The 12,244-nt window shown below is 44.7% G+C and overlaps 1 protein-coding gene across 2 annotated transcripts in view; it reads right to left on the bottom strand.

Moving 5' to 3' along the window:
• The window catches only part of Rtn1 (reticulon 1), a 202,965-nt gene that overhangs the window by 21,787 nt on the left and 168,934 nt on the right, over positions 1-12,244 (bottom strand). The window contains exon 1 of one of the 2 annotated variants that reach the window (XM_029484873.2): positions 2,929-3,131. The exons of the other annotated variant lie outside the window; for it this stretch is intronic. Coding sequence (XP_029340733.1) covers positions 2,929-2,989 — 61 coding nt within the window. The 5' untranslated portion in view covers positions 2,990-3,131. Of the gene's footprint in view, positions 1-2,928; positions 3,132-12,244 lie in introns of those variants that run through there. 2 annotated transcript variants of the gene reach the window in all.

Here is a 12,244-nt window from a genome sequence, read left to right on the forward strand (position 1 = left end):
CTGTGCACCTGACAGAAGCCTCATCTATCACCCCCGAGACGAAAATGTGAAAACAAGCCCTCACACCCAGGGTTTGAGATGATCGGACCAAATCAGCAAAACGGCCTCATAAATATTAAGACCGTTGTAAACTATAAGATTATCTCCGTTAAGACAGTGAACCTAAATCCTGTAAAGTTTAGAGTTGTTTGTTTGTTTGTTTGTCTGTTTGTTTGTGTTTTGAGACATGGTCTCGGGGGTTAGCCTTGTCCTCTCTGTATGAGCCTGGCTTCCTTGAACCCCTCTTCTATAACCTAATGCTGGGATGACAGGTGTGTATGGCAATGTCTGACTTAGCCTCTTTCTGTTACTGTTGGTTTTGTGTTGTTGTTGTTTGTGATAGCGTGTTGCTCTACAGTCCAAGGTGAGCTTTGGGCTATCTTCATGCTTCTATCTCTTCACTGCGGGTATTCTAGGTGTGAGCTGCCACTCATGGCTGTCTTTCACTGCAATCATATATGTCATGCGCACACACAGACACAGACAGACAGACACACACACCCTAAACCCATGCACTCTAGTTTTATAATACATTTCAGTGAAGTAATTCAGTGATGTAATTTATAGATGAAAACTGCAACGATACAGAGGCAGCCTAAGATCCATGTGTTTCCTACCCAGGCAAAGCTTCTGTACACTTCCAGAGGGCATCTTCAGCAGTGCCTGCTGACTTCTACCCATACTGGCCTCCTAGGTCACACCCATGCCATCTGTACACCGAGCTCTGCTGGCCTAAGAGTTGGGCACACTAAGAATTAGTAGACACTAGTGGCTTCAACCCCAGATACGTATTAAACTCATCCAAGATCACAAGCTCTAGGGGTGGGGCCCAGCATCCTTTGTGTTTCTTAAAGCATTCTAAGTGACTCTCAGGTATAGCTGGGGATTAGAACAATTTGCTTTAAGCATAGGGAACTGGAGTGAAGATGTGTTTAGAATCTACTGTAGTTTTAGTCTATGATGGAAGTTCCCACAGGGGAGGACAACAAAGGAGTAATTCATTTTCACCACCACGGCTATCTGGTGTCACTGAACTCTCTAGCTAGCTAGTGGCCAATTTTCAAGTCAATGGCTTTGTTCTATTTGAGGAAAGGAAATCAATGAATCTAAGGACAATCAAAGGTCACTGGGAGTAAGACTCTTTGGTAACTCTGAATCAATCTCCACAGGTAGCTACATGGTTGGAAAGGAACACAATTGCCTTCAGAGGGCAAGTGATTGCGTTTTATGCTAATTCCTGATTATTAAAAAAAAATTCATTTCAAAATTTAAAGTAAGCCAATACCAAACCCTTAGCACTGCGATGCTACAACATCTCTACAAATAAAACACACAGCTGCCATCTTTCCAAGTCTATGTCTGTTAAAAATAGAAGACACTCAGAAACAAACCCTGATCACCAGTCGTCATAACCATCTGAACTTGGCATTCTTTTGAAGGCACAGTTGTGGAGTGTGTGCATCCAACTGATGGGTCTAGGCACACGCACCCAGAAGGAAGAGATACGAAGCACTTTACAGCCACCTGCATCTGTGCAGCCTGTGCCATTCCATGTAGCTGTCATCGTTTCCTGAAATTACACCCCTTGGCTGAGTATTTCTTATTTATTGGCATTTAAATTGATGGCCTACCTATTTACTTTTGACAGTCTTATTTCTAATAGGCCCACATGATTTAAAGTAGACTACTGTATTTTATGCCATTGACATCCAGTTCAACAAACAAGAGCCAAAGCCAAGCGTGCTTTTAATTCTGAGATTTTTGTTTTTATCTTTTCTTAATAAAATAAAATAAAATAAAAGTCCTTCACAATCATTAAAGATGAAAAGAACATTTTTTTTCTGGCTAGAAGAAGACGACGATGAAGAAGAGAGAAACTAAGGAAAAAAAAAAGATAAAAAGAGTCACCACTTAGTGCTCTTGGTCCCCAAGGATGCTGCAAACCCCTGCAGGTTCCATCAATGTGCCTTCTTCAGAACCATATTTGTTAAATATCAAGACACTGGATCTGCCCAACCCCGGACTTTACCTCATACAATTTATTCTTGCAAATTCTCCCTTCCTCCTCCTCATGCAAGGTGAGCAAGGTGAGGGAGAAAATCTTAATGTAACAAAGGAGAGACGGATGTGTGAGATATGAGGCTGAATAAAAATGGCTGAAAAGCAAGCGAGGCTGGAGGGCGGCCACACCCAGTGCTAATATGGACCGTTTCTAAACAGATCTGTTAGACCCGAGGGCAGCCGCCATGGCTTTGTTTCTCCCCTCCATTTATTTCACTGAAAGCCATTGTTAATAAATAAATGATCTAGATTATTCCAATGACAGTCACAATCACAAGACTATTCCAAAGCGAACCACCCTAATAAGTGGCTACGCCATCATAGTCTCAGGATTTAGAGAGCTGGTCTGCATTTCCAGTTTCCTTTGTGTAATCACAAATAACAAGCCTGAAATGGGTGTGTCCCTCTCTCCTAAGGATGCCCTCTCAGTTAATGGCTCTGATCTCAACCTTTGGGCAGAAATAAATGCACTGGGATGCAGAAAATAAATAAGGAAGCACTTTAGCTCCGCGGCTGAGAGATTAAACAAGTCCTGAATGATCAGGCCAGAAAAGCTCCCGGAGGAGGCAAATGATGCATTATTTACAATACCACAATACACAAGAAAACAAAGGGGTAAATTGGGAGGGGATAAAGGCAGGGCAGAGGGAGGGGAGGGGGCAAATATCATTCGTGTCGATTTTGCAAGAACAGGTTTACTCCCTCCCGCAGAAAGCTCCTGGGTGTAAAGCATGCATGGTCCCACAGGTGAAATGATGCACAATGGCCGTGTCCAGATCGCGGTTCCGCGTGCGCCGCAGGCATGCACTACCGAAATAAAGAGAATACCCTGACTTTTCCAGTTGCTCCATACACAGTCCATCTTGGTGGAATCGGCAGTGGCCTGCATGGTGCGGGCTTGGCGGGCTCGCTGTGGCTCTCCTCCAGGCGCTGAGCTTGCACTCCGCGTCGCTGCCCGGCTGCGGCGGCGGTGGGCTCTGGTGGCCTCGCGGCTGCAGACTGAAGCGGCCCCGGGCGCGCGCGCAAGGGGCGGGCGGGCACGAGCGCCGCAGAGCGCGACAGCGAATCAGCGCGATCCCGGAGCCGCCGGCGCGCGCTCGCGTGGATGCTGCTGCGGCTGCTCAATGCGACCGCGGCGGGCGCGGGCTGGGCAGCCTTGGGAGAGCTGTCCCCGGGATGGTAGAGCAGGCGACGAGGCGCGCGCACAGGCTAGGTGTGGGGGTGGGGGCGGAAGAACGGGAGAAGAGAGGAAGGAAAGGAACGCCCGCGTGGAGATGGCAGCTAAGGAGACCAGGGCTATTCCTAACCAGCATGGTGCATATTCTAGAAATTTCTTAGAAACATGAAACCTGTTGTCCAGGACGTGTGGCGGTACAGATGCCAAGATTACTGCATAATGCCCACTAGTCCTCACTGTTAGCTCGCCTCTGCTGTCCCCAATTCTAAAAATGTTGGTCACAGATTGCTGCCTGAGTCTTCCAAAGGAGTGGTAAATTCTTTTTCTAGTTTGGAATATTCCACAGTTATCTAAAACCTTGTGAAGAAGATTGTGGCTACCATCCTGCCATTGTCCAAACTACAGTCGCTGGGTGGAATCTTACTGCAATCCCAAAGGACTACAATTCTCTACTGTTTGTAGGATGAATGAATAAATATTAGAAGATGGGACTTGTAAGTTCCAGGTTGAAGCCTGTAGGTGTTGCCATGTCACATAGATGGGGTCACTGGTGATTGGCAGGGGATCAGTGTGGGGGACATTCAAGTAGAACTCATAGCAGCAAAGGGCTTCCTGTCAACACGGTTACCCTTTGGGATTGGACACAGTAGGGGAGGGGGCTGGAGATATGTATAATTTACAGATAAGGTTGATTTCTAAGAATAGCTAGCCAGAGATTTCAGGAGTCCCAGCCCAAATGTATGTGTAGAAGGAAGAGAACGCTGGGTGGTGGCTAACTGTGACACTGCATGCTTCCATAGCAAATATTCTTTATCAGGATATACAAAGATCTTGGGAAACTGGATAGGACAGAGCTAGGTTTTGATGAGGAAAGGGTGAGATAGCACTGGATAGGAATGGAATGTGGGCACTGTTTGGAATGGGGGGGGCGGTCCATGCAGAGACAAGCATGAAGGTAGGAGATGCTCTGCCTTGTGGGTCACAGAACAATATGGATGAGTTCTTAGACACCAAGGCTACCTGTCCTGTTCTGTCTTCCTGTGACACGGTCTTTACTGTCATTGAGCACTTTTCTCCCCCTCCTGGAGGAGTGGAGCCATCTAGATGCCTCTGCAGTTCTCCAAGGAAGTCTAGTCAGACTCAAATTTACATTCGCATATCCTGTATTGGCAAAGGCTTAAGTTGGTTGTGCTTGTAGACACAGTTTCTTCTTCATTTTTAGGAGGATATGGTCTTTACAATGTCATCTTTGGAATCATGCAAATTCTTCTCAGACTACAAGGTTCCAAAGCGACCAGCTGGGCCCCTCTGTCTACCATTGTATTGTAGCATCTGAAGTCACGCCTGAGGAAGCTTAGTAATTTTGGGTGCAAGGGAGGATTTGACATTCCTGGGCAGCTGACCTCTCCTACCAGGGATGAGTATGGGGCTTCTACAGAGCTGAGAGGAAGCACATTGTGACAAAGCACTTTTCAGAGTCACCTCTAGAGGTGTAGAAGCCTTGTTCTGCATCTCTACCTTCATCCCATTTCTTTCTTCATTCCACAGCCAGTGAATACTGGGAATCCAGTCAGCGGGTTACTGAAAAGTCTGGTAAGTGCCCATGAGTGCATCAGTACCAACGTCTCCTTGTCTGATGTAGACTCAGAGTGCAGAGGGCTGGTCAGGAGTTGCCAGGAGTCTGTTGCTGCCCCCGCCACTCCTCAGGCTTTGGAGCCTGGGCCACTATGAGGCACTGCCAGTTCAACAATGGCCTGAGGATTCTAGGTGAAGGTAGCAGCAGGTACTTCCCTTCAGCAGAGGGACAACAGAGAAGTAGCCAAGTTCTCGGAGCTCTCTCACATTCCCAGCAGGTCTGTGTATTGATAATCAGACCGAATAGTGTGCATTGCTAATCTCAGCAGGAACGACGAGCTCAGCACATCCCAGCAGAGAACAGCAGTCACCGGCAAGCTCTTTCTCAACTAGAGGATGCGTCATGTCAGAATCCTTGGGCTGCACTTTTTTTTTTATTGACCACAAACCTGACTTAGAAATGTTGGTTTAGCTGAATGACCACATATTTCTGAATCATGCTAAGTCTGAAGACAGCAGTTGGATGGAACGTAAAAAGTAAGGTTGTCCGGCTGTTGCAGGTTAGCAAAGGAAGACTCTGTTACTTGTGGTACAAGAAGTGAGAGGCTTCAGATCAAGGCACAGGAAATAGAGAAACAGAAACAGATTTATGGGGAAGGGGATATCTCTCGACTCAGAGTCTCTGACCCACAAATTCTTTAGATCCACATGTACTGCATGTCAGCATTGGGCATCTCTGGACTCCTGCGGTACCCACAAAGTTCTAGCTTTACATATTGGCCACTATGGAGTAAGACTTTACTTCCCCCAACATGGCCAATGAATACTTTCTTTGCTTGCATCCACAAAGAATTGATGGGCAGCTCTTGCCAAGTTTGAAGCAATAAAACGGGTACAAAAGATATGTAAATTTCCCTAAGAGGTGGAAGCACCCAGAGAAGCAGAGAAAGCTTGTTAGGAGCCGGCAGGAACTGCCACAGCCTTCAAGCTTCAAGAGGGGAACAGAAGGGCTTTTTCCACAGCCAGCTCAGAACTCTCGGTTAGGTGCCTGCCAGGAAAGGAAGCGATTTCTTTAGTTTTCAAGATGAAGTCATGCGTTACGTAGTCTGTTTTGAAGAAAAGCAAAATAGTCAAATTCTGTAATCTCATCCCAGATTCAGATAAATGCTGGGGGCTGATGTGTCCACAGTTCACACTGGGTGGTGTCTGTCTTCAATGTTCCAGCATTTACTGCTGAAAAAAAATAGTACCACCTACACGGATGTATTTATTCAACAAATATTTATCTGAGCACTTACGGCATGGTCAGCACTGCTCTAGACACAGAACAGAGCTCCCAACTCTCAAAATTCCCTGTGCTATGGCATGGATAAGGACAGATGATAACGCAAATGTTAAATACACAACAGACTCTTGTAGACAAAGGTATCAGAAAATAAAGTGGGTGCAGAGGAGAGAGGATGGGATGTCGGATGTCTGCTGTGTCCTAAGGAGAATCAGGAAGGGCCTGTCTACTAAGGGAAAGTTGGAGCCGACACTTCTAGGATAGGAGAAGGCCCTGTTGCCTTCTAACCCCAGAACTCAGGAATCTGAGGCATGAGCGTGTAGGGCCAGCTGGGACCACATAGCAAGAGCTTGTTTCAGGAAAAATAGGAAGGACAAACAAAAGAAGAGAAGGAGAGGGAGAGAGGGGAAAGGGAGGGAGGGAGGGAGGGGGAGGGAGGAAGGGGGAGGGAAAGCAAAAGAGCAGAAGAGATGATTAAGATGTAGGGGAAGGATATTCAGAAATGAGGTTCCGTGCCAGGATGAATAACTGTCAGCCCATATCAAGCATTCTCCTAGAACATTTTGATTTTTTTTTTTAATGCTCTGCAAAATGTTGCAATTGTAAGTAAAGGCACAGAAGTAAAAATAGACTTCATTATGATCAAAGAACACTAAGGGTTTGGCTCTATGCTATATGGAATAAGAAAATTTAAAGAGACCTCCACTCTGGTCTTTAACTGCTGTAAAAAGGCAGTGCATGGATTGTTACTATGGAGACTGAGGTAACGATTAGCACTGCCTAATTCAGGAAATGTGTTTTCATGTGTTCTGGGTTACATCATCTCTGGGGAGCAGAGGACATTACCTTGATTTCTGGATTCATTCTTTTATCCCTCCGTTCATTTGATCTACAGATATTTGCAGAGGCCATCCTAAGCATGTGTTTCTAACTACAAAGGGAGCTACTCACTGGGGGGCTGTGAAGTCAGAGGCTATCAGATAAGCTGTCTGAAGAGGAAGAGTGGATACACAGGCCAGAGTGGGGAGAGGAGCTTTCGAGACAGACATCTGAATGTAGGTGACAACTGAGTTGAGTACTGGGAAGAACTAGCATTGCCACTTTGAATGATGGGAGTTTTCCTGGCAGACAAATGTGAAATGTGAATTATAATTATAGGCACATGCAGGGATCACACTGTGACAAGCATGAGGGACAGTATTGCCAAGGAAGGGAGAAAAGACTCTGTAGTTTCAGGTAGGAGACTCATTGAAGAGGGTGAGTAACGGACCCATATTGAGGGTTTCACAGATAAAGGACATCAATTCTAGGACCTATGATGGTCAGTCAGCACATCTCAGCAGGGCAATCAGAACCACGACCTGTATCATACTGAAACCGAAAGGCGTCAAGGCAAGGAGATGGGAGGGGGAGAGCACTCAGCAGGAGTGAGTGGGGTTAGCAGCTCAAGTCTGGGAGTCCTACCTTAAAGGAGTGCTAGGAAGGGTCAAGAAGGTGGGCACAGGACACATGGGTATCATTACAACAATGAGAAAGATGAAGCATAACTAGAAGGCAGATTATTCTCTAAATCTATTATACCTCCCAGTGGTTTCTCACAGAATGAGGACAGCTTGACATTAGTGTTCACACGCGGCAAGGAGACAGAGCTGTCTTCAGAACTCTGCACCCACAAACGCTCATACACAAAGCTTCAATTATCTAGGAAAAGAGAGCAGTTAGCTCTCAGAGTACCACAAAATAAACCTACCAAAGCTGTTACTTAGATCTACAAGGAAGAAAAAAGATGCACAAAAGAGTACCGCCCATTGAAAATGGCAGGTGGAACAGCAGTAGTCATCAGGAGGGGGTGCAAGACTGTGTCCCTTTCGCAGAATGGTAGTAGTGGCTTCTCTCCTAACCCTAACACCGTCTAACCCTAACCCTGGCTAACCCTAATCCTAACCCCCACCCCCCACCCCCACTCCCTACCCCCCCCATATACACTCACACACAAACACACATGTATACAGTTATTCTCATTCTCTCTCTCTCTCCCTCCCTCCCTCCTAACCTAATCCTAACCCTAACCCTAACCCTAACCCTAATCCTGTCTAACCCTAACCCCAACCATAACCCATGACCTGTCTAGCTTCAGGTTCTTGGCTGAGTGGTACCAATTATGGGTTCCATCTTGTGCTGTAGGACTTACATCTAAGCAGAAAGTGGTAGGTTTCTTCATGATCGTGCCACTGTTATACCGATGAGGCTATCTCGCCAGGCCAGTCATTACTGTAGCCTTCAGGGCTCATGGCTGGGCGACACTGATGGGTTCTTTTCTCCCCCAGTGCCACTCACAGCACCTTCTACCACCAATAAAGCTGCTTAATAAATATGAGGCTTCCAGGTCAGCATTTAGCTTAGTATTTCCATGTTCTGTGACTCAGGAATGTGGTGTCTTTACAAGAGGGTCTCACCATCAAGTTCTAGGGGACACAATTTATTGTATATATATACATATATATATATATATATATATATATATATATATATATATCTTACAGAAGTTGTGGCAGCATGCATAGATGCCATGGAAACTCAAGCTAGGACAAATCCGAGAGAGGGCAGGGGCAGAGGAGGCGGACACCTGAAGCTTGTCCCTAATGGAGGCTACTGGCAACTGATGGCTTCTGGGAAAAGGAGAGCTGGTTTTCTTTGAGAGCAGGGACATCATTCTCCAGTGGGAAGCCACACAGCCACGAATATGTGGACATCACAGACTTGAAGGAAAGAAAGAGGGACGGAAAGATAGGGGTGGACCTGGGGGGAGCTGGGGAGGAGGGGAATGTGGTACAAAATTCCCAAAGAATTCATAAAAATATATATTGGGGGTTTGGAAAATAGCTCCATGTGTTTAAAGGCATTTGTGGTTCTTGCTGAGGTCCCAGGTTCCCAGCCTCCAGTACAATGGCCAGGAACTGTCCAGGAGTTCTGACATCCTCTCTCGGCCTCTGTGGGGCACTGCAGCATTGCTCGCATGTGGTGTTCGCATCCACTTGCAGATGTGTGAGGCTCATGAGGAAAAACTGTTGTGGTTAGTTTGGAGGAGTTTTTAAAAGAAGGACGGAACTGAAACAGAGAGTGAAGGCAGAAGAGCGACTGAGGAGAGCTCACACGGGATCTCGGTTTGCTGGGGGAGGAATAGTGACTCTAGACTCTGGCAAGTCAGACTTGTGCATTTGGTATCTATGAACCAAGCCTGCAAGAAAACAGCCGTACGATATAACTTCAGATGAATGAGGCAGATGAAGAACGATCGATCAGGTCAAACTGCACTGGGATGTGCCTGAACAGAGCTTGCTAAGAATCAGAGGCTATCAAGATGACTAAAACAAAATGAGCTGAGGGACGCTCATGAAGAGAAGGCTGATGTGTTATTCAAACGCAAGAGTCAAAAATGGGCGTGGAAAAGGCGGCAGCGAGTCAGTGAGCCTTCACAAGTGACTTTCTAAGTTTGCTTTACTTGTGCTGTTCAGAGACTCTTGAGGTTTTTGTTTGTTTGTTTGTTTGTTTGTTTGTTTGTTTTTTGGTTTTTTGAGACAGGGTTTCTCTGTATAGCCCTGGCTGTCCTGGAACTCACTTTGTAGACCAGGCTGGCCTCTAACTCAGAAATCCACCTGCCTCTGCCTCCCAAGTGCTGGGATTAAAGGCGTGTGCCACCACGCCCGGCTACTCTTGAGGTTTTTATATCATTGTCATATCTCTTTTTAGATATAAAAGTTGTATCATTTCTCCTCACTTTGTCTTATTTTATTTATAAATTTATGGTGTGCATTTATTTACTTATTGATGTGTATGTGTGCATGCACAGGCACATGTGGGCAGGTGTGTCAGTGTTGACAGGGGACTCCCCCAGCTGTCATTGCTCAGGAGCCATCCACTTTGTTTTTTGAGACAGGGCCTTTAATTGGCTAGAAGCTAGCTGACTGCCAGCCAGCCTCAGGGATCTCTCTAGTGGTGGGATCCCCACAGCACTGCACAGCTGGCCTTCAAAATGGGTTTTGGGGGTTGAAAGCAGGGCCTTGTTCCCTGAGCCATCTTCTCAGCCTGTACCCTGTCATGCTGGCTCCAGCTTGCAGGGAAACAGTGAGTAGAAATGGGATGGACTTTGTCTTTCGCTTAAATTACAGGGTAGAAGTGTTCAGACCGAGTGTTGGCTTTAAATATTTTGCACGGACTTATGGGATTAAGGAAATGTCACTCTAATTCTAATTCTCTGAACACATATTTAATTTTAGCGAACACCCTTTCTATAGCTACTGAAATGAATATATGTGTTTCTCTGGTTATTCTATGATGTAGACATTAATAAAACTTTTATTCCTAAACTTCATTGAGTCTCTCAGGTGATACCTTTTACTATACTGCTCAACTAAGGTTCAGTTTGACCAACTTTCCTGTGCAAGTGTACTGGTAAGACACGTACTACATACACTACCATAGCCACCACCTCCTTGTCCTCCTGGTCCTTCTCCTCTGCCTCTTCCTCATCTTCTTTTGGAAATATATTTCCTTTTATTTTGATTAGGGTCACACTAGCCTCGGCAATCAGGTTGGGAAATGTTACTTTTGGAAGCGTTTATGTAAAGTGAGATCCCTAGTAAACTATTGCAAAGAATTTGCCCCTTAGCCCACCTGGGTCTAGCTGACTCACGGAATTCTTCAACATGGAATGGGATGATCCTGCATTTTAGTTTCTGATTATGGTAATTTTGGTTGGTTTTATCCAAGTAAATTTGTATATTAAAAAATATTGTTGAACTGGGAATATAGCACAGAGATGGGGAGCTTGCTGTGTGTGTGTGTGTGTGTGTGTGTGTGTGTGTGTGTGTGTATGTATGCATTTACAAGTACTAGCATTGCAAAAGAAAAATATCATTAAGTCTATTGGCATAAATGACTGTAGCGCCCCTTCTACCATTTCAGTAATTGGGAAGAGTTACCATGGTGCCTGCCCTTCGCTTGTGATGCTGTCTCATTATCTCTGCTCCCTTCTTGATCATCTGGTTAGGAATTTTTCAATATTGTAAAGTTATTTTAAAGAAATGCATTCCTACCTGTTGTTTTTCCTTTGTATATTTGCTTTATGCTTCATTTAATCACTATTGTTTTAATAAGCTTCAGTCCTACTGGCCCTTTCAAATGAAAGCATGTGATTCTTTTCAACTTTTTTTTTTTTAATCTAGTTGTGCTTTTTTAAAACTTCAGACTTTGAGGCTGGAAAGATGGGCCTGCAGTTAAGAACACTTCCCTATTCCAGAGAAAGAAATTCTGTTCCCAACTAAAAACTGCCTATAACTTCAGATCCAGGGGATCTGATGCCCTCTTCTGGCCTCTATTGGCACTGCACTCATGTGCACGAACCCACACAAAGACACACATAGTAAAAATATAGCTGCATATGTATCGAAAGATGGCCTAGTCGGCCATCACTGGAAAGAGAGGCTCATTGGACTTGCAAACTTTATATGCCCCAGTACAGGGGAATGCCAGGGCCCAAAGAATGGGAATGGGTGGGTAGGGAAGTGGGGGGGTATGGGGGACTTTTGGGATAGCATTGGAAATGTAATTGAGGAAAATACGTAATAAAAATAAATAAATAAATAAATAAATAAATAAATAAATAAATAAATAAATAAAAAATTTAAAACTATACATTTCCCCCAAGCACAATTTTAGCTACACCCATAAACTGTAATAATTGTGTTGATGTTACCGGTAGTTCATAATATTTTTTATTATTGGTTGTAATTTTTCCTTTGGTGCCTCAATAATGTAATATTATGAACAACTGAGCATTCTTTAACTCTCTTAGTGACTTTAGGCTAGTTACTTTGCAGTTGATAAATAAAGTCTATACAACCATAATCCACTGAAACTTTTTACAACTTGCTTCATGTCCTTTTGACATAAATGCCAAGCCAACCTGAAAGAATATTTAAGCTCTTCAGATGCCAGTCAAGTCACATTGATTAATGAAAGTATTAAATAATCTATCTTACTAAAAATTTTATCAGTCAGATGTTAAGTGAAGTGTATTGCAACTAATGTTGATGTTGTTTTGAAAG

This window comes from Mus caroli, unplaced genomic scaffold (genome assembly GCF_978045245.1).
Source record: "Mus caroli unplaced genomic scaffold, Mus_caroli_1 scaffold_14, whole genome shotgun sequence".
Taxonomy (NCBI): Eukaryota; Metazoa; Chordata; class Mammalia; order Rodentia; family Muridae; genus Mus; species Mus caroli.